The sequence below is a fragment of the Pipistrellus kuhlii genome, unplaced genomic scaffold (genome assembly GCF_014108245.1).
Source record: "Pipistrellus kuhlii isolate mPipKuh1 unplaced genomic scaffold, mPipKuh1.p scaffold_m20_p_15, whole genome shotgun sequence".
In the NCBI taxonomy this organism is placed as follows: Eukaryota; Metazoa; Chordata; class Mammalia; order Chiroptera; family Vespertilionidae; genus Pipistrellus; species Pipistrellus kuhlii.
Genome location: NW_023425460.1, coordinates 17,737,672 through 17,761,397, shown reverse-complemented (window position 1 = coordinate 17,761,397; position 23,726 = coordinate 17,737,672). Strand labels below are relative to the sequence as shown.

The following is a 23,726-nucleotide window of genomic DNA, read 5'->3' as shown; positions in this document are numbered from 1 at the left end:
TCCATTCTTCTTATTTTCCACAGCATCAGGACATCTCTGAACCAGTGGCACCCAGATAAACTTCAAACACTGCCCTGACATGGATCTTCCAAATGTCCTAATTAGAAGATGTGACTTACTGAGGTTCTCATCGAACTGTGAATTACAGAAATGAAACCAGAGCAATGCATCTTTCAGACAAGAACCTCAGTTTAAATACTGACATGCCTGCTTATTACTTGACTTAAAGAGGTGCCTGACTTTGTCCTTTGAAAAGTCAAACTAGGCCTCAGGTCTGCCTTGTAGCTGAAGCCTGTGAGAAGCAGTAAGAACAGAGCGGTATGAGTGGACTCAGATGGGCAACCCCAAGTCACTGAAACCAGGAAGTCTCTTAGCAAGCTGATGCTGATAGGGTAGGAAATAAATTTCATAGTAGTACAATCTGAGCTCTTCTTAATTTTATTAGACTAATACATTATAAGAAGAAAAAGAAAAAAGAAGCCCAAAGGTCACATAGGGGAGACGAAAACACGGGAGTGATTGAGTGTTTGGGGCCGAAATCCTGCCTTTTCTCATTTGTGATTTGTCATCCTGGACCAGCTACTTCTCATCTCTTAAGCCTTGGTTTCCTCTTCTGTAAATGAGGGATAAGTACCCCTTTTCTGGATAGGAGGATAAATGAGACAAAAATGCTTAGCCGGGCATCTGCACCCAGTAACTCCTTCCAAGACAGTATTATTTTTCCTGCTGCTGATACTGCCAGTACTAACTAGTATCATGCCCTACATCTCCCTATGTGATCTAGCTCATTTCGCCTCTAACAAGTGAGGTTTCAGCAAAACAAATACTTCAAATGTTACGTTCAAAATCAGTGCTGCTGCTGCTGCCAATGGTGATATGTCAGACATGGCCGAGTGCTTTACACACACTCTCTGTTCTTAATTCTCACAGTGACCCAATGGAGGAGTGATACTAATATTTTATCATCATATAACATCATAATTCATATTCTTTTATCTTACAAAGGTGAAACTGGTGGACAAAGAGGGGAAAATTAAAGGCCAGATTTGAACCCTGGGAGACGGAATCCTGAGGCCACGCTTTGAGCCACTGCTTCAATCTGTTCCCTTCTTCATTTCTACTTTCTGATGATGATGATCCTGAGGAGCAAGCCTAGCACTGAGCCGATTTTTACATTCTGAGCGGTGTTACTCTGGTCAAGCGTCCATACTGCTGCCCATGAGACACAGGACTCCAGTTCCTTTCTCCAAGAATATGACCTCCAGTAACAGAATCTTGCCACTCATTATGCTAGCTTGCAGGGGACAGAGATAAAAGCAAAGGATGGCCTCTATCATTTGGGTTCTCAAGTTAGGGCCTCATCCAGATATCCCAGCACAGTGGTCAGCAAACTACAGCTTGAGAGCCACATGTCGCTCTTTGGCCCCTTGAGTGTGGCTCTTCCACAAAAGACCACATGCAGGTGCGCAAGTACAGTGCGATTGAAATTTCGTGGCCCATGCGCAGAAGCCGGTTTTTGGCTCTCAAAAGAAATGTCAATCATTGTCCTGTTGATATTTGGCTCTGTTGACTAACAAGTTGGCCGACCGCTGTGCCAGCACATTCCTACCCAGAGGGTCAAGATCCTGATACCCAACAGTAAAGCCCCAGTGGCTGCACTTGACCAATTGCTAACAGCCTCAGACATTTCAACTTGGGGAAATGAAGGTGGTTTCCAGTCGGGGTTATTTGAACCCCATCTCCCATATAGTCACAAATATATATTTACCACTCCTCCACCCCGTCTTGGTTTACTTTTTCTGCTAGGAAATGTCACACCAGTTTCAAAGCAAGGCCACCTGACTCCACCTCCTCCTCATGCTGGGAAAGGGAGGTTAAGAATCACATCAAATGCTGTAAAGGTTTGCCCCGGGCAGCGCTCTTACCCTTGCAGTGAAGTCCACGGCGGCCGCTCGGTTTAACAGCAACGTGGCCACATTGATGTTCCCGTAGTGAGCCGCTATGTGGAGCGGAGTGAAGCCACTCTGCAAGGAGAAGACGGCAGATGTTCAGTGGAGTCCTGCTGCCCCCGCCCGACATGCCAGGATCAAAGCCCCGCCCAAATAAAAATGAGGAAGCAAAATATGCTGAGGTCCGCATTCCGTTCTGGACTAGGTCTCTTTCGGTTACTGCCAATTGCTCACAGGGCCTCAAATCAACGCCAAACTCGTAGGCAGAGAAAGAGCCGGGAAGGATCCAAGGGCAGAGATTGAGCAGTTTGGGGAATCTGGTAGCAGTATGTAGAGAAGCCGTTTCAAAAGTTACAATAGGGATGACAAGAAAATTCTTTATAGCTCATAGAAAGTTCAGTTAGTACCAACTGTTTTATTATTGATGGAAGAACTGTCCATTGAGACTCTTTGCCAAAATTTGATTTGTTTTATGTATTCAATACAAGATCAGATTATAAAGATAAAAAGCAATTTTGGGGAAGAGGTGTACTATAATTGGTCTTGTATGGTGGGTGATTGCATTCTAGAAAGAACCCACCAGTTGGTCTCTTTCTTAGCAATTGCCTATTCGAGAACACAACTTTCTGAATTATTCTTACCAGGATCATTTTACTTCCATAACAAAATGCTAAAACATGCAGCGATTCACTTAGTCCCCAAAGATTGAAACCTTGTAGGAACTAGATGCGTTTCTAAATTGTTAGCAAGCTTCGCAGCCATGCTAGCTAGCTCAATGACTCTTGTGGAAGGGTGGGTCAAAGTGGTACCATTCTGAGGTCACTCATTTTGCTGACACCACTGAGGGTAAGTGTCATGCAGAACTCTACAGAATCAGTCCTACAGGGGAAAATGGCAGGGTTGTCTGCAGCTTCGGGTAGAGCTGGTGAGCAACTCAAGTGTTGGAAACTCTTCGTCTCACACACCTCTACTGCAATCCTCTTAAGATGCAAGGATTCCTCATTCTTCCTTTCACACACCGGGTTCAGCTGCAGAAAGCCCTGGTAACCAAACTACTATCTTCTCTAGCACATGCTACTTTGGGGGCGGGGGTAGAAAGCAGGGATCTAAGCCTACAGAAGGCGATGCAAAGAAGAAGGGAGAGAAAGGAGGCCGCAGCACTAAGGGATGGGAAAATGATGATGCAGATACAGATTCTATGTACATGGAGAGAGATATATGTACCTCTGTTGTCCTATTCACCACCATCTAGGGTAACACATTGGGAAGCAAAGAGGAGGAAAAAATGAACGGTTAGTTCGCTGTCGGGGATGTGGAGTGCAGAAAGCTCACGGCAGCTAAGGGATGAGGATGAAAGCTCTGACAGAAGCACCACAGGCACAGAAAGAAAGCTAGATGGAGGGGAGGCTACACAGGGGCCTCCTCCAAATGCCATGTTTCCTTCCAAGAGGCTTCAGGGTAACGAGCCGGAACAATGGGAATTCCTGGCCAGGACTCTGGCCGCTGGCACGCTCTCCGCAGGTGGCCAACACTCAGTGTGTCTCCTGCCATCTTAGCTATCAACCAAAGGACAATTTGCACACACTGTCATTAGCGTTTTGTAACTTTTCACTCTGATGTTTAGCTGAAGCGTTACATACATTACAAATCTATTACGAGGGAGGAAACGATCAGGCTCGTATGCCTGGATTTTGAGGGGGCCTCCCTGTTGGCATGCATGGGGCAGCATCCAGGGGATTTCCTAGCTTTCAGGGATAAGGGGAAGGTGCTCTCATTGGCTGGCTGATGTGGACCCGCGTTTTTATCTCTTCCAGAGGAGCTGCAAGCTGGGCAGTCACTTGCCAAAAGGGAGGCCAAGCATCTGAAAGTTGGGGTGCCTACGCAGGATGGCTGCAGGAGAGGAGCTCCCCCGACGCCTCACCTTGGACTCCACGTCTGCATTGTGGTCATTCTGCAGCAGCAGGGCGGCCGCTTTCGTGTCATCCTTTCGGGCGGCGATGTGAAGAGCCGGGAGCCGCACTTTGCCCTTCGTGTCGTTTTCTAGCAGGAGGGACACTACTTGATCGTGACCTTGTTGCAAAGCCACTGCCAACGGCGTGAAGCCATCCTGTAGATAAATGGATGGGTCAAGATTGGTTTCAATGTGTAGTTTCTTTTCAATTAACAAGAAAGCGATCAAGTGACCCAGGGTCAATTTTTGGTTAGGGTTAAAAGAGCTAACATATGCAAGTAAACATATAGGGGGTGGCAAAAGTAGGTTTATAGTTGTGAGTATGTGAAACACAGAGTCTTTTCTTGTATTGTTACTTATAAATTATTTGTTTGTATTATAACTGGAAACCTACTTTTGCACACTCCTGTATATGGGAAAAGACATTCTCAAATATACATACATCAAAGCAAAAAATAAATTTTCAATACGTTTTGAGGGTTTTCTTTCTGTTAAAACGTGATGTGCATTAATTGACTAAATTTTGAAAATTTAAAAGGAATTTTAAACAACTATAATTTCAATATCTGTAATATAATTCCAGTGAAAACAATAACATTTCAGGTTAAATCTAGGAACACTTTTTAAAGGAGCTCATTTATGTAAGCTATAAAAACCTCCACTGATTTCCCCCCATTTTTATTGATGACATTATTACAGATGTCCCCATCCTCCCCCACCCCCCTTGCCTCCTTCCACACCCAGTCCCTACTCCCTCTTCCCTCTGACCATTACCACACCATTGTCAGGCTCCATGGGTTATGCATATATGTTCTTTGGCTAATCCCTTCATCTTCTTTAATCCAATCCCCTACCTCCCCTCCATTCTGGCAGCTGTCAGATTTCCTATGTATCTTATACCTGTTTCTATTTTGTCAGTTTATTTGGTTCATTAGGTTCATTAGATATAAGTGAGATCATATGATATTTGTCTTTCTCTGACTGACTTATTTCACTTAGCATAATACTCTACAGGTCTATCCATGCGGTTGAAATGGTAACATTTCCTTATTTTTTTATGGCTGAGTAGTATCCCATTCTGTAAATGTATCACAGCTTTTTTACCCACTCATCTACTGATGGGCATTTTGGCTTTTTCCAGATCTAGGCTATTGTAAATAATGCTACTATGAACATAGGGGTGCATATATTCTTTCAAATTGGTGTTTCTGGATTCTTACTATATACTCCCAGAAGCGGGATCGATGAGTTTCACTGGTACTTTAAAATTGGAGAATATTCTTGTCCAGTTCATTACTGTCCTTTGTTGCCTATCACACACCTGGTTTTCAATCAGAATATATGAATTAATGAATTGTAATCATTGCTGTCTTAAGAAGGTTCTACATAAAGGACTCTTGGCTTCTCTGAATAAAGAAGGAAGAATAATGATGAATAGTATTTTCTTGTGTAATTATAGTTATGTTAAATAAGTTTCCTAATTGGTGTATATTTAGGTTCTTTCCAGTTTCTTAAAACAAGAGTTATTATTTTTGAACATTGTATTTAGTGTTTTTGCATTATCCTCTAACATACCTGCAATATGAATTCTTACAAGTGGAAATGCTAAATTAGTATGTGTGAAATATTAATTTTTAATAGTTACAGCTAAATGTTCTGCAAAAGTGTTGTAGCAAACTATCACCTTTGCCAAGACTGTAGGAAAGTTTCAGTTTCTTCAACCTCACATTTCCCCCTTAACGCATGGGTATAAGAATAGGCCTCATTCTTTATCTGATTAATAAGTTCATATTTCTTTGACCATGAGTGAGGGTAAGATATTTTCATATAGTTGTGGCCATTTGTATTTCTTTTTGTGTTAACTGCCTCTGCATTTATTTAGTGCTTTCTCCAGAAGGCAGGCATGATCTCAAAAGCTGGGTGGGGTTATATGTGACTCCTTTATTCCTAACTTGCCTGTGCCATTCAGGAAACACATATGAACAAATAAGGGCAGTGGTATTACAACAGAGATAAGCCTGCATCATCTGTCCCAATTAATTATTTTGTTAAAAATACGGAAAACCCAAATGTGGTTCCTTCATTAATAGCAAGAGATTTGTGTGACACACTTCATAAAGCGTTACAATCTTCCCTCCAACTTAGTTTAAAAATAAAATGTATTATCTAAGATAGAACCAATAACTTAAATAACTTTTTTATTTTAAAATTACTCTTCTATTCAGAACTGCAAAGATTAAAAAAAAATACCACTTTTATTTATTACTTAAAAATGTGTAACAGTGTTGTTTGAAAATATGAATTTAATCTAACTATTGTAGGTGACTTTAGAAATCTATACACTCAAATATTATGCTAAATTAAACTTGGGGGAAAAAACTGATTTAGAACTTAAGTTCTATCACAAAAATGTTTCAAATCAATGGTTGTCTTTGAAGCAAAATGATAACAAAAAAGTGTCCACAAGCAACAGGTAATTATAGGGTAGGGGTAAGCATTTAAGAGCAGAAAGGGTATCTATACAATAGAAAATTCTTAAAAATTAAAAACAGACCTTCTAATGTATTTCATAACAATGTTTGAACCCACACACTACTATACAATTGCAATTAAAATACCAGTGAGATAAATGTTAAATGTTACAACTCCAGGGTTACAAAATGTCCTATCAACATGCAAACTTCCGCACAGAAAGAACCCACGGGTCTCACCTCTGTGGCGAGGCTCTGGCTGGCACCATTGTCAAGAAGAAACTTGACGACTTCCAGGTGGTTTTCCTGGGCTGCCATGTACAATGGGGTGAAACCATTCTGCAAAATAAAAAGCAAAATGTTTGCAGCTTTCTAGAGCCAATCCATTTTTCTATTGAACTGATAATATTTTAGGTTTCAGAAACTGTTTACACATAATAATTTTAATAACACTTTAAGGAAGACATTCACATATATATTAAAAACACCTAAGCACAACAATGTAAGTGAATTTATAATATAAATATAACTCACAATTATACTTCATAATTCATAGTTTGAAAGTAGTTTGAAGTTAATAGTTTAATTCATATTAATATATCCACTTTAGAAAGTACATTCATTTAACCACTTAATTGAGCGCCTACCACAAATAAAGAATCTTACTAGATATCAAAAGGATATGAAAAATACATTTGACCATTGTACCTCCTGAGAATTATCTATTTTAAATAAAATACATAATACTTTTACATAAAAGTAAACTTCTGAAATAGTCTCTACTTTGAAAAGAATTTATATTAATTTCAAATGGCTTCACACTTACAATGGATGGGGAGTCTTAGAGCAAAGGAGAGAATACCAGTTTGCAGAAGGATAAAATTAGATTTTAAAGTGGAATTTGATAAGCAGTCTATTTTTGTAAGTTTATTACCTTTCATTTTTCACAAAGACAGTAGTTTAATGTTCAGGATATATATATACACATATACATATATATTTATACATATACATGCATATATATATATATATATATATATATATATATACACACACACACACACACACACACTGTATGTGTGTGTACGTTTGTCTGAAATGTGCCCAACAACCAAAGAACTTAGATTCAAGAAAATAAATGTTTGCCACACATATAAAGCTTTGTATTAAAAATATTTTGCATGTGTTTGTTCCAATGCATTTCACATCTATGAAATGCTGAAATATTTAAAAATCTTATTCCAAGATTTTTATTATAGTTTGGAAAATGTGTATATTTCCAACTATAATAAATTCTCTTTGGAAAATTTTTTTCAGAATGCAATCCTATTTAACTGAATGCTCTGAAAATTTTATTTTATACATTATGCACTTTCAAAGAATAAAAATAAATTCTAAGTAAAATATTATTAGATATTATTCAAATTTTTGTGATACGAAAGTTTAGGCTCATCATAAATATCAATTGCTATATAATTACCTTACTTATCAATAATTTAACCTCTGGTGGTCTTTTTTTTTTTGGCTTAAAGCTGAGAACTAGGAAGTTAAAAAGCTGTTACACATAATTGTAACAACCTGGGTTATTTGGTTGTCAAGCTCAAGATTAGAGACATAAAATTAGAAGCAATAGAATATGACAGAGCATTCAAGCTTCTTCCCTTTAAATTACCTACCTAGTAACACCACTGAAGATTCATGTTACTTTGTTCTGTTATGAAAGGTTTTATTAACATTAAGCATGAACTATTGGAGTAACTATTACACATTGTGTGTCTATGTCTGCATATGTGTATATGAGCATGTGCCTATGTGTTTCATCTTTACCACACTTCCCAGAACTACTTAGAAAAACTAAAATGTAATTAAGATTACCATTATCATATTGTTTATTTTTTCATTTTCTTAATTGACCAAAATAAAAAATCATCTAATCCATGGTTAATTTAAATATCTCTTAAAAAATCAAAACCACAAGGAAAAAGAAAAAAAACTAACAATATATTGTAATATTAAGAAAGGGGAAAAAATAAACACTAGCTGAAAACCATGTGGATTCTTCTTATAGCTCAAGTGAACTACTGCATATTTTTCCTCATCAACTGAAATTTCCAGATGGAAGGTACCAATTTTAGGAGTTTTTGGTTGTTGTTTTTTAAAAATTTTTATTGATTTTCAGAGAAAGGGGCAAGGAGAAAAAGAGGGTAAGAGAAAAACATGAATGTGAGAGTGAACATCAATCAGCTGCCTCCTACAAGCCCCCAATTAGGAATCAAGTCCTCAAACCAGGCATATGACTTTATCGGAAATTGAACCGGCAACATTTTGGTGAATGGGATGATGCCCAACCAACTGAGCCACACCAGCCAGGGCTAGGAATAAAGTTCTTAAGGGAAAAAAAAAAATCAAAATAGATGTTATTCTCTCAGACATAAATATCAACTACATATTCTATGTCAATGGATTTTCAATGTTAGGCCAGAAGTCTGCTGTAGTTCAAAATTACCTAAGAAACACTGATCTGGCTTCTAGGTCAATGTACGCCTACTGTTCTAAGGTTAGCTTCCAGAATTAAAAATTTTATGACCCATGAAGAAAATCTAAAATCAGGCACTGAGATTTAGGGGATGTTATTCTTATAGACCTGGAGCTCAAGGAGTGATTCTTAAGAAGCTCAACTTTTGAATCATACCACAGCCCTTTTTACAGCGTAGGAGAGTGCAATGTATAGAACTGGAATTCCTCAGAAATAAGATGTAGACAAGAATCAGAGCAAAATGGAGCCATGAATAAACATCACCATTTCTCTCTAGCACAAAGAGGCATAAGGCAAGGTTTTCAATGAGTCGTCATTGGACAACCTACATATGAAATGATTTTCTGTGAAACAGCACCTAGATTGGGAGAATGGCCAGATTAAAAAAAAAAAAAAAAAAAAAAAAAAAAGCAATTTTCTCTTAAGAAAAAAGCACAGCACTGTTTTTATATTAATTTCCTAACTTAGGAAATTTCCAAAAGAAAGAGCCGGCTGAAAAGGAACATATGGGTGCCCAATTTTACATTTTTCTCTTCTGTAGCAATAATTGAGGCAATTCTCAAAAGGCAGAGCAGCTCATCACTGAACAAGTATGTCCTTTAATGTCTGATTTTATCCAAAATCTTCAATACCTTCTGCTCTGAATGTTTATTCTGATATTATCATATTATAAGCATGGAAATCTGAAGACACAATTTTATGGGTAGTACTGAGGCATGCTGCCTAGTACTCACTAAAATAAAATAAAGTCCTCCTGTTATTTAAGTAAGGGCTGAAACTTCATCCATGAGATTTTCTTAAGCATCCCAGTTTCCTAGGGCCAGCCTATATATCATTAAGTTCTTAATTAAAGTGTTAAGGGCATGGTGATCAATATGCACTGATTTACATATAGAGGTGAGCTATAAGGTCCAAGGTCAGAGATTTATCTGGACCACACCCATTGTGTCACTTCATCAGGACCTGATTTCCCCCATCATAGGAAATATTAAAAAATACTTAAAGTCCAAGGAGGGATTGGCTCATTGAAAGAGCCTTTTTTTGTTGGCACCACTTATGAAAACCTGTCCATTTAGAATGCTTTGGTAGTTGAAATATTATTTGCTTCTTTATAAGATTTTTTTGCTTCTTTGGATATCTTATAGTATAAAATAAAGACAGAGAAGGAAAGAAGCGTGAGGGATACCATTTGACCTGGCAGTTTCACATGGTTGCTGAATTTTTTACCGAGTATTAAGGACGAAATCATAGGAGAGTGCTTTATAATCACAATTCAGCCTGATTGTTTTCTCAGGGTGTTAAGTTATAGGAGAAAGAGTTAATTAACTTAAGACCTATGGTCAAGGCAATGACAAGAATTAGTGTAAAATAATATCTACAAATTCTTACTCCACAGAGCTTCAGTTTATAAAATCAGAACTTGATGTTGTCCAATGTTTCTATTTCAAGGTAAGAAAAATTCTTATATTTCAGGAAGGCCAGAGACTCTCCTTGCATTATTTCCTACTAGCTATTAAATATTGCCCTGAGGATAAAATTTCACTTAGACAGGAATATGGTCTTTCTTGAATATTAATATTCCTGTGATGTTTTAATGTGTTGCCACATACATGGAGTTTCCTCGCATTACTGCTTGCTCTTTAAAGAGTTCCTATTGAAAAGTTGCTACCAGGAATTTACATGGAAACTCCATTCTGATGCATGGTCATCTCATTACATATTCTGTCCACGAAACAATGCAGTTCAGAAGGCATATGGGGACAGGTGTCCAAGTGAAGGGAGACATGCTCTCCTGTGAACTGTGGAGCAGGTATGTATGCCAAACACAACTGCAAGGAACGAGGAATTTCACAGCCTGTGTTCTCCTTTGCTTCATCATCACCAGAGAATGTGTACAAATTGAAATAAAATCTGGTTAGAGCTTGACTTTGCCTGCAGCTTCGCCCAGATGTTGCAGAGGAAGGTTTAAAACTATAGCTGCTGCTCTAGAATGTCAAGAATGTGTGCAATGTTTAAAAGAAGGAGGCTTATTTTTCTTTCCTAGGAGGGGGAAAAATGAAATGGAATGGATTAGAGTTTTTCCACTATCTCGGAGCTTCCCATCAGTAATTTCCCAGTAAAAAGTTATAAGGGCATTTTTAAAAAGTTTTAAAAGTCAGACGGTTTGTATCTCTCTCAGATGACAATGCTTACCAATATTCAACCATCATAACTTTCCTTTCTGGAAAAGCATTATCACTCCAAGTAACTCTCATAGGGAATCAAAGTGGTATGGACTAGGTGAGATGAGTCTGACCGGAGGCAACCGGAATGGAGTTAGGCCACATCATGTGGTTGAAAGCACCATGAAGTTTCTTTTCCGCCACACTGATCGTTAACGGAATCAGAGCGATCACCTCAATGGCCATAGTAACAAGGGGGGAAGCCACTGCCATTCTCTGGAATCATAAAATACAGGAGAAGGCTCCTGATACCCAAAGATACTCAGAACTGAAAAAAAGGGGAGAAATCGGGTGCACTCAAAATGGAAATCAAAAGGACATGACAAAAAGTTTGAGACTTGCCGGGACCGGTTTGGCTCAGTGGATAGAGCGTCGGCCTGCGGACTGAAAGGTCCCGGGTTCGATTCCGGGCAAGGGCATGTACCGTGGTTGCGGGCACATCCCCAGTAGGGGGTGTGCAAGAGGCAGCTGATCGATAACTCTCTCTCATCGATGTTTCTAACTCTCTATCCCTCTCTCTTTCTCTCTGTAAAAAATCAATAAAATATATATATATATATATAAAAGTTTGAGACTTTATCTTAAAAGATAAAACTAGAAATTGCAAAAGCAAGTTTGTGTGATTTAACAAAATGTAGTTGATAACTACATTTGTGTATGAGGTCACAGAATGAACAAAGTCTAAACAAAATATTATTTTTGTAAATAAAAAGTGTGGTATTTCCAACAAAATTATCTGATGGCTTGACATCTTTCACTCTGCTTCCCTCCAGCCCCCCACAGCATTAGTAAGAAGACAGTTGGTTTGCAAAAAGTATTTGAGAACCGAAAGCCTCGCCTAATTATTTTGTATAATTTTCATTCCATTTTCATAAAATTCTCATTTGAAACACCTATCAGAAAATCAGCCTAATCCTTCACACACTGTCTGGTCTAATAGTGCCAGGAAGGCACATACTCACAGCTTAGCTGTACACCCAGCGATTCTTCAACATCTCTCTCTCAGGCCTCATAAACTCCTGTCTCTCCTTTTGCAAAACTTGCGATGTTGTTCTATAATCAATCTGTTCAATATCGTACACCCTGGCATAGATTGACAAACCAGGATCGATGTCAGCATTCAACTAGAAGGAAATGTCTGAGGTAGGGACCAGCTTAAAAAATAGTCAGGTCCTTGGTGAATATTTGTGAACTACAATGATTGCTCATGTCTTGGAGACACAACTAGTGAACAATTTGGAAAATGAGGACCCATATTTTTAACCAGTAAATTTCTTTTAGGCTCAAAGTCTATCAAGTGATAATCTATGGGTGTTCTGAGAATTTCATGCAAGATTCTGAGAACTTATAAGAGGCCCTATTCAATGAACTATTAGTGTCTAACCATTACAAAGAATCTAGTAATTTTAAAGTTTGGGGGCTTTTAGTTTATTCTGCTTGTTTTTTCTTCTTTACAATCTGTTTCAGGGACTAACAATGATATCTTACTATAGTAGACAAGAACTAAGTAGTGTCTTTCCTTTTTCAATGAGATAAAGCACTGATATATTTTGAACGTCTAAGAGCATGCCCTCATTTACAGGCATCACCATTTCCTCTGTAGATTAATAAATACTGAGACAGGCCCTGAGCTAGCATCATGAAGTAGAATAAGACTGTACATTAAAGATATCCCTTAAACATTAGTGTCTATATCTACTAGTCATACATAGATGGATGAGTTTTAAAATTTTCTACCTCTCACACATATGCATTGCACATAAGAATATGTATGAATTTCAAAATTCTACAATATGTAATTAATCATTGAATGTAGCTCATCAGTATTGTACTCTTATGAACCAATCAAGCACCTGAACCAAAGAACATTATTTGTCATTTATAACAAAGTCATTTTGCAAAAGAGTTTGTTGGCTTACCTGAGACTGTGCATTGACGTTGGCTCCATTTGTAACCAAGACCTTTACTACCTCTGCTTGCCCAGCCAAAGATGCTATATGCAATGCAGTGTTTCCTTTCTGTAAGTTGAAAGCAAGATACATCAACACTTCCATCTTTCTTTGTTTTGACAGTTCATAAAAGATCAAAGAGAACAGAGTTCACAAGTATTTCATGAGAAACATGCTCTGATTCTTAAGGAGAGTTAACTCTTCATTGGATTTGGCACGTGACATAAAAAGCATGAAGTGTGTGATACTAACCTTTGTAGCTGCATCTACATTGGCTTCTCTGTGTAGCAGTTCAGAAACAACTTCTACGTGGCCTTCTTTGGAGGCAAGATGGAGTGCATTCAACCCATTCTGATGAAAAGGAAGGGAAAAGCTTTACTCAGCAGCTGGAAAATAGGGGAGTCAACAGTCTACTAGGAACTCTGAGGAAAACATCCCCCCAATAATCACTTGTGTGTGTACAGTGTACTAACCTGCACTGGGAATAAAAGCACTTGAAAATTAAGTGGGCTGTTCTAATAACACTACTCACTACATTTTAGGAATTGTTAAAGGATGCATACCTAATTTCTGAGCACTCCTCTACCAAAGCAGAGAATGATTTGATAATTCAAGCTGGTGAAATTTAACAGAGGGGGGGGAAAAACAGCAAAAAAAAAAAAAAAAAAAAGGGAGAAAGTCTTGGTAATATCTAATGAAAGATGTAACGAGTTAAAAAATAAACAATAGCCACAACTCACCTGATTGCAGATGTTGATGTCAACTCCGTTTTTTATGTAGTCAAGGGCCTTTTCCAAGTGTCCCGCTCGAGCCGCTCTTAAGTAACTCGCATTGGCATCAGACTAAAACAAAAGAGAAAGACATTTTAATTAAAAAAAAATGAAACTAATATGCATGTTTGTAACTACTCAGTTTATAGTGCAAACTAAAAGGAAAAAAAAAGATTTTTAAATTGAATTACAGGCATGCTTTGTTTTATTGGATTTCACAGTTTTATTTTTTACATATTAAAGGCAAGACCATCTAATAGGCTTAAATCTTTGGACAACCTTGATTGCCACATCCTTTTACCAAGCAGAAAGCAGTGATTTCATGTATAATATTCATCTTGCTGTTTCCCCCTGCAACTAGAAGCATCCCTAGCATATAACAGGTGCCTATACGTGTGTGTGTGTGTGTGTGTGTGTGTGTGTGTGTGTGTGTATGAATGAATCAATAAGTAAATTGTGTGGAAACAATTTTATTAGATAAGATATTGCCTGTAACAATAGAGAAAGCTTTATTAACAACAGCAACAGCTATTTAAATCGACAATCTGTTATGATACAAAGCTGAATACCAGAGATTGTAACTAAGGCACTAAGCTGGGTATCAGGAAACACATATAAGTATTGTTGATAAAATAAAACTAGGATTTGAGTCAAGTACGCACATCATGTACTCAGAGCAGAGGGTTAAGACAGAGATTCAACCCAGACAAAGGACAAACCTAAGCTTCCAGAAATGTAAAGAAAAATGAAATGGCCTTTAAAGAGGTTTGCTCTTTGAGAAGATTAGTGTTTTGTTTGGTTTGTAGGTTCAGTTAGCAATAAGCTAGTTATGCAAGGGTGGCTCATTGTACCACAAAATACCATCTTCTTTGTGTGTCTGCTCAAGGACTTATCAGTGAATTTGCCCTGAAGGGCTCTGATGCCGTTCTGGAAACAAAATAAATCAGTCTGCCTGGATACTTCAGCTGCCAGAGAAAACAACTAGGGGTGAAGCAGCCTGAAGTCCCACTTTTGAGTACATGAAGACAGCAGCTAGACAAATTCAAAAAGAGGTTGATAATTCAAAGAAAACCTCTTATCCAAAATCTGAAATGGTTTGGCAATTTCATACACTGTCCATTTTCCTCTCAAATACTCTCAGAATTGTCCCACCTGAAACTCTAAAGCAAAACAAAAGATAAACAATATAAACCAAGCCTTCTTAATTTAGTGGTTCTCTACCCATTTGGAGTTAACTCCTTTTGAGAATAACAAAAGATACCAACAAAGCCCCTTTCTTCAACAATGGCACACACATGCATGTACCCAATAAATTTGCATAGACACACCAAGTGTGCATATGTACACACAATGTGCACACTATTTCATGAGACTCAGGATGGCTACTGTAAGGCTGTTCATGGAGGCACCTGTAAGAACACCTGCTCTAAAGATAAAGAATTCTCTGGGTGAACCTGGCTGGTGTTGCTCAGTGATTGAGCATCAATCTATGAACCAGGAGATCACAGTTCGATTTCCAGTCAGGGCACTTGCCTGGGTTGCAGGCTCAATCCCCAGGGGGGTCATGCAGGAGGCAGCTGATCAATGGTTATCTCTTATCATTGATGTTTCTATCTGTCTCTCCTTCTCCCTTCCTCTCTGAAATCAATAAAAAGTGTATTTAAAAAAATTCTTTGGTCAATGCCCTCACTATATCTATTTCACCCTACAACCCTGGAATCAAATAATTCTCAGAAGTAGCTAATTTTTCACCTGAGAATATTAGAATGAAGAAAAAGGAGAAATTTTATTTTCTTCACTTTCACTCTTCTCAAACCTCTGTTACATACAGTCATGCTTAACACACCAATACATAACAATAGGGCACTTTATACTTCAAATTACTGGGGGAGAAAGAAGGTGGAAAAGATAAAGCCAGAAGAGGGTAATAAAATCCGATTTGGAGAAAATGAACCACTTGGAAAACAAAGTTAATAATGCCACAGAAAAATAACCAGAAGTTTTCTCCTTTTCTCCCAACCACCTGCGAGTACTGCCGTCACATGATCCTTCCACAAATATCTGAGTACTGACAATGTGCTAGTTGGGCCAACATCTGCCTGTGTGGCTGTGAACAAAACAGACGTGGCACAAATAAAGACTCACTAGCCTTCATCTGACTGTTTTACACTTTCCCAAATTGTGTTGCTTAAATGGAAGAGTAAACATGCCCCCCTCCCCCATATTCTGCTTGTAATGTCTATATATTTTTATTTCCTTATGTTAAAAAAAACTGTATTAGGCTCCACATCAATTTTCTGCATCTTCAAGCTGTCCTTTCATCAAATAACTCCTCTCCTGAAGTTACAGTCTGTTTTTAATCTGGAGCATTCTATCAAAACAACAAAACAATGCCTTTTTAAAGTCAGTTGTAGACAAATTATTATGGAAGGAAATTAGGTCTCATGAGAGGGTTAGCACTGCTATGTGGAAAGTCATAGAGAAGGTCACCGCCTAAGGACAGTTGGCAGAAAATGAATACAAGCAGGCTAAGTCAGCATTTTCCCCCCCCTGAATGATCAAAATCTGAAATAAGAATTTGGAAAAATTAAAGTGTCCTCTGTCATTATTTAATATATTAGCTACTTAGTCATTTTACTAGACAGGAAAGAAATATGAGCTATGTATGCTTTTCAAGGAAATAGTTTCAAGGAGAGAGGTAAGCATTATTATGAATTAATATAATAATTCAACATTTCTATCTGTACTAGAATATTGATATTATGCACAGAAAATAGTGATTGGAAAGAATAAGCATTTCTTGAGTGTCAACCTTAGTAAGAACTATATTCCAAACCTCTGAATATATGCTATATACTATTACAAATACTTATAACTTAATGCAGATTAAGTAAATACTAATATCCTTGTATATCCTTATGTTAACTTAGTTCTTATAATATTTCTATGAAGTATTAAATAGTATATTGAGTAGTGTCCCCCCGAATTCATGTCCATTTGGAACCTCAGAATGTGACCTTATTTGGAAATAGGATTTTTGTAGAAATAATTAGTTAAGATGAGGTTATATTGGATTAGAATGGGCCCTAAAACCAATAATAGATGTCCTTAAGAGAGGAGGATAAGATATACAAATGCTGAATAATTATGTTGTACATCTGAAACTGACATAATGTTACATGTCAATTATGTCTCAGTTAAAGAAGAAGATGAGACGGCACACAGACAGATAGAAAGACCATGTAAAGATGGAGGAGAGATTAGTTATGTTGCCACAAGACATGGAGGCACCAGAAACTGGAAGAAGCAAAGGAGAATTCTCCCTAGAGCCCCTGGAGGGAGTGTGGCATGCCGACACCTCGAGTTTGAACTCTGGAAAGAATTAATTTCCATTTGAAGCTACCTAGTTTGTGGTAGTTTGTAATGGCCATCCAAAGAAACTATTATAGTACAAGTAGGTACTATTCCTAGCTCTGTTTTATAGATAAGGAGACTTGAGCTTTAGCAAGGATAAAGGACTTTCCCTGGAACATTAACACAGATGGTCCCAAGTTCGAGCTGTTAACCACTGTTTTAGGAAAGGGATTAATAAATATTGATTTATAATGTATGATCAATAATTCTTAGTTTATTCATTCATTCATTTTTCATTGATCAGCTCATCCACCCATCCATTCACCCAACCACTGAATTAAATATGTAGGTACTTTTAGGTATGTTCGCTGTAGACCACAATTCCTTAACTCAGTGTTTCCCAAACTTTTGACATATGTGTACCCCTTCTATAATTTTTGTAACGCTGAGTACCCCTTGTACTCATGAGAACGTAGAATTAGGCACAGCTAAGCACGGTGCAGTGCATATCCCCACCAAACTCTTCCCGTACCCCCGGGGGTACGCGTACCACACTTTGGGAAACACTGCCTTAACTGAATTCATGTCAAGGCTTTAAAACCAGGCTAACAGAGAATTTCCAGAAAAAATGCAGCTTAGACAGTTGGATAATGGAACTCTGTTTCATTGCTTCTAAACCTTCAAGGACAATCTCAATCGCCCAATGATATATGATCCACCAATCCTCTAATCTTTCTCCTTTATCTCACCTTCCTATAAGCCTCAGGTTCCTTTTCTCTGCTGGTGTCCTATACTGTGCCTACCAACATACTCGGGTGTTTCTTAAAAAAAAAAAAAAAAATTCATTTCACCTTTCTACCTAGCACCCCTATTAAGTGCAATAAATTATTATTTTATTTTTAAATTATTTGTAAATATCAAAGAGTTTGAAGAACTGGTTTAGGCTAAGTGCTTCTATACCTTTAACAGTACTTCATTCTTGAGTCTTTAGCCAAATGGCTTCTCTTGCTGGTCAATAAAGTCTCTCCTTACAAAATCACCAGTGACCAGTTGATGTCAATCACTACATGGTATTCTTTAATTTTAATTCTGTCCTCTTCTAATGTTGAACAACTTTATAGCACCAATCACTTTCCCATTCTTAAAAATCTTCCCTTTAGCTCTTATTGTCTCTTGTTCACTCCTTTTTTTGTTTCCTGTACTGTCTCGGCCCATCACTGGAAAATGGACCTTTTCCAGTTTTCAGTACTCACATTTCTTTTCTTTTTGCCCTCATTCCCAAATTGACTTCATTACTTTCATGACTTCTACCATTCTAAACCCATCCTTCTGTATCTATGTTTTGCCCATTTGTATCCTAAAAATTTTCCTCTTTCATGTCTCACAATTCACCCACTGCAACAGCAAAAACAAATGTTAAAGGAGAACATATGAAGTATCTGGCACTGAAACTAAGTATTAACAACAGAGATTTGAATACTGTATTCTCTTGATTTCCTTATTTTGATTTAAAGGTCCCAAGATTATTTTTTAGATACTAAGGATTATAACTTTGTTGTGAATCTTTGGTTATTATTTCCTTCATTTTTCCCTCCTCAAATTCTCTTCCAGAAGTTATATGTAAGCATCCTATAAAATATCTGTCTCTGGAGCATTTATAGTCTCCATTCTCCTTTTAAAAGACATTTATCATACATACAAAAGAGTAGATAAAACATATATGAAAAGTTTAAAGAAGAATCATAAGAGGAATACCCACATACCCATCCGTCAGCTCAAGAATGAAAGTTAAAGTAGCTTTGTAGACACCCACTGAGCCTTTCCTTGACTGTTTCACCAAAGACATCCTCTGTTCTAGTTAATCACTCAGGCCTTTATAGTTTTAACATCTGTGTATACAGCCCTAAGCTAAATATTACATAGTTGATGGTCTTAGCACTCTATATAAGTAGAAACATACATTATGGATTGTTCTGTGACATGTTTGTTTTGTCTAATACTGTGTTTCTGAGCATCATCCATGATGACATGTGTAATGATAGTCAATTTATCATTGCTGCTTGCAGAAGATTTCATCATGTGAATAATGCAATCTATTTATCTCTGTAGAGTGGATGGATGTTTGTGTTGTTTCCAGTGTGGATCTGCTGTCAACCATGCAGCCATCAACATTCTGGATACTACTCCTGGCGCACATAGGAAACACTTTTTAAAAATAGGACCTTAAATTCTGGGTCATTGAGTATGGACTTATTCAGCTATTATTAGTTAATGACAACATTTTTTTTTTTCAAAGTGATTGCACCAAGTTACTCTTTCTATGGTTTGAGATTATTGATTGTGAGCTCATATTCCTTAGCAATTAATCTTTGGGAATACTTCCAGGCATGGGTTAACATTGCCATACTCCAAAAAAATTTATGACTGCTTTTGTGCCAGTTGCCTAGAGGTAGTATAATATAAACCCAAGATTATTTGAAAAAAAATGCTTGCCTTGAGGGTTTGGGGGTTTTAAGAGTACACAGATACATTTAGATTTCAAACTGGGGTAGATATGAGGGATTCTTTGTAGTTATAAGTACTCGGAAGAATTGTTTCTCTTTTATCTGCTGATAAATTGAGACTGGCAAGTTTTTGCTATATTCTTCTCCATGGTGGGTTTATGTCCTGTTCAACCTTACATTAGAATCTAGGTATGATCTTTGGGGCCCAGCTTAATGTGGGGAAGGGGGTGTCTCTTATTAAACTGTCCACTCTGGGTATATTCTAGGTTTTGTCTCCAGTGTCCTAAGTCTATGCAGCTAAGTAAAACTGGTTCTTGCTGGAAATATACTTTTTTTTTTTTTTAATTCACCCTACTACTTGCCCAGTTCAGATCTTAGCCATGTGATGCCCAGATCATTCCAAAAACCTTCAGGAAGTTTTAGTTAGCACACTGTTCCTAGATGATTATTCCAGAAACAATCAACACCACTGAGGAGCTCATGAGGAGCCACTGAGGGTTGAGAGAAAAAATCATGACAAGGATGATAGGATGATAGTTGCAATTTAGTGAGTACCACCTAATAAAGATCAGAGATCACACTAAGCTATGTATCTATATCTAATCTATGTCTAAGTCTAATCTATAGTCTATATGTTAATAGAGATTGCATTTATAAAATATTGTTATATATGCATTATCAAGATGGGAGCCTTCATTACAGATGCAAAAATAGTTTCATAAATGTAAAGTGGCTTACCCAAAGTCACACAGCTAATAAGTTAGCAGCAAGGGTTGAAACTCATAACTTCTTACCAACAAGTCCAGTTCTTTCCTCAATACCAGTGGCTCTGTGAACATTAGGATTAAAAAGTATAAAGATCAGCCCTAACCCAAAGGGTTGCAGGTTTGATTCCTGAGCAAGGGCATGTACCTGGGTTGCAGGTTGATCCTGGCCCTGAGGGTGTGTGTGGAAGGTAACCAATGTGTCTCTCTCAATTGATCTCTCTCTCCTCACCCTCTAATGCCCTCCCTTTCACTCTCTCTGAAAAAAAAAGAAAAAAGAAAAAAAGAAAAATCAATGGAAAAATATATCCTCAAGTAAGGATTAACTAACAAAATACTAAGATTAAAAGACTGACTAAAAAAAAAAGTCAGACCTAGTAAACAGAGCCCCATATGACTAGCATCACTTCCATCTCAAGTAGATCTACTTTTACACGTTTAAATATTGACATTTGATGACATGCTTCATTTGTAAAAATGTTTCTGCTTTTAAACCACAGTATTCAATCTCTGCTATGGTATAGCCTCTGAGGCCCTTTAAGACCTACTCCAAATAAACACTTCCAGCCTGTACTGAAAACATGAATGCTGATCTTAAAGGCTTAAATTATTCATCCAGGGCTTATTATTTCTCCACAGGTCCCATCACTTCCTGGCACTGTGACTTCACCTCTCTCTCTCTCTCCTCTCTCTCTCCTCTCCCCCCTCTCTCTCCCTCTTTCTTTTTATTTACTTTTATTGTCTAAAGTTTTACATATGTCTCCTTTTTTCTCCAATTGACACACCCTCAGCCTTTCCCACCCCAGGCAAGCCCCCACAACGCCTGGTCTATGTAGGACACTTTTTTTTTTTTTTTTTTTTTTTTTTTTTTTTACCTAAAATTTCTTTAAGGACACCTTTTTGATAGTAACGCTCACTACCACTACTTGCTCCCCATCACCCCCCAAAAGAGTCACCCCATTAAATCCTAGGTCCAGCTCAAATGTTACTCCATCTTTGTTATTTTCCCTGATAAACACTGGATATGACCCCTTTTCTCTCCAAACTCCTATAGCACTTGGTCTGTCCAGCTTAGATGCCAGCTATCTCATCAAGATTGGACTGTAGTCTCTTTTAGGATAGGTCCTTGCTCTGGTCAGAGCTTATTTTTGCATAACAAATTCTCAGTTAAGTGCTGAATGAAAGAAATGCTGATCTCCAATGCATAGTCCAATACTCTTAACTGTCCCTCAAGGAGCAAAAACCCACATCAACTTAATTGGGAACATAAAAGTTTGCTTTGTATCTTCTCCAGTCTCTTGCTCTCTCTCCATTTCATTAGAGGAAGAAAGAGTCTAGTGACAGAATTAGGAGCTCTTCTTCCAAACTTCAGGAGAAGATAAAAGAGTGGGTCTGAGTTTATTCTGATTTCTCAACTCACTCTGGGCATACAGCTGGGATCACCTATGGAACAAAGTTTTGTTTTACAATAACGGACAGAAAAAATATGCATGTAAGGTCTGTATTCTGTTGTGTGTAAAGAACCACAGGCATTTAAGTATCCTGACACAATCATTGGGCACTTGTAATAAATATGGGAGGCATTTTCCACAGATTGCAACACAGCCATTCTCACAAGTCTGTGCAATTGTCATCTACATTGTACAGGTTAGAAGAGTATGGTTAGGTAACTTGCTGTAGAAAATTCCTCTAGAAATTGGCAGAGCCGGATTAGAACTCATGGCTTTAGCATGAGCTCTGCTCTGAACCCTTACCACTTTTGGACTTTGCCAAGTGCACGCAATTGATTGGAAATTGTTTTTTGTGAACAATCTAAAGTTGTTGCTTTTCTTGGCAAACTGTTCCAGAATCTGTTGAGTAAAGAAGGAAAGAAAAGGTAGCAACATCTATTTAGTGTCATCAGATAGGCAAGCACTCTGTAAGTGCTGTGAGCATATGAACTTATTTAATAATTAGAGGTCTAATGCATGAAATTCGTGCAAGAGGCTGAGCCCTTCCAGCCATGGTGGCTTGCCTTGACCCTTGAAGCCCCAGCTCCATCCAGAAGGTTGTCCAGAAGGTCGTTAGGTTGTCCGGTCTAATTAGCATATTATACTTTTATTATAGATCCTCAACATTTGGTAGTTGTGCTTTGAAAGACAAAATAAAAGCTCAAGAAGATACATAATCTCTCACAGATAGTGTTAGAACCAGAATTTGAATTCAGGGCTATATGATATCACATCCCAGGAGTAGGATAACTTTTCTTTTAACCAACCTCCCTCATTCACCATACCTTTTATCTAACAGGACTGATGCCCAAACTCATACAACCTTTCTATTGGTTTCCTACACCCACTGGCACTGTGACAAGTCAATTGTGTGTTTCTCTAACATGTTTATGGCAGTTCTGACTGTTGGAATTATGCAATTGAAGTGGTATTATTTACACTATGAAATAGTACACAGAGAAAGAGTATTTTTGTCAGAATGAAATTAAATTACTTGGAAAGAATGATCAGAATGCTGCTGAACCAGATATGAAAGAGATGACTTCAAGGAATGAAAATAAAAATCAAAGATTTTATACTCAGATTATTTCAGATTTAATTTTTAGCTTTCCTTCGAGGATACTGAAATTGGGACTCTCAGCAGCAGCACTGGTGTTGGAAGGACAACATGAACTCCTGTCAGTGGACTCCTGCTCAGAGACAAGGCTTATCTTTACAGCCCACCTTTAGACATGTGCCCTGAGTGGGAATCGAACCTTTGACCTTTTTGGTGCATGAGACAGTGCTCAATCAACTAAGCCACACTGGCCAGGGCTGTTAACCATTTCAAAATGTAACCAAAGAACTACTGATAATAAATTTTGCTACATAAAAGCTCCTATAACCATGTTTTCAAGAAGATTCTGAGATGGCTCTAATAAAGTTTCTTCCACTAAAAATGTCCAGAAGCATCAAACAGACCACACTGCCTAGTTTCTGGCCACATATCAGAAAATATGGCCCAGGAAGAACACCAATTTTCTGACCTCACAGTGGACATGCTCACTTAAATCCACATTCTGAACTCCACAATGAGGTTGTGCTGAAAGTGAAATCACAATCTGAGTCTTGATGTAATAAATGACACATCTTTTCTAATGATTCAATTAAAACAGATCTTCAAAGTGGATTTTATATATTTATTCCATCACCAAGATTAAGGGTTCCTAATTCAATAAGAGTTTAGTATGTAGCAGTGAAGCAGGCATGACTACTTGGCCTCTATC

General features: G+C 37.7%; 1 protein-coding gene across 25 annotated transcripts in view; it reads right to left on the bottom strand.

Annotated features, from left to right (window-relative positions):
* Nucleotides 1-23,726, bottom strand: part of ANK3 (ankyrin 3) — a 560,461-nt gene that overhangs the window by 177,161 nt on the left and 359,574 nt on the right. For 15 of the 25 annotated variants that reach the window (XM_045581850.1, XM_045581851.1, XM_045581847.1 and 12 more), the window contains 6 exons: nt 13,819-13,920; nt 13,331-13,429; nt 13,049-13,147; nt 6,612-6,710; nt 3,871-4,056; nt 1,926-2,024 (listed from right to left, as the gene is read on the bottom strand). In XM_045581850.1, the coding sequence (XP_045437806.1) occupies nt 1,926-2,024; nt 3,871-4,056; nt 6,612-6,710; nt 13,049-13,147; nt 13,331-13,429; nt 13,819-13,920 (684 nt within the window). Of the gene's footprint in view, nt 1-1,925; nt 2,025-3,173; nt 3,198-3,870; nt 4,057-6,611; nt 6,711-13,048; nt 13,148-13,330; nt 13,430-13,818; nt 13,921-23,726 lie in introns of all 25 variants that reach the window. The other 10 variants (XM_045581830.1, XM_036438402.2, XM_045581837.1 and 7 more) reach the window with 1 other exon arrangement.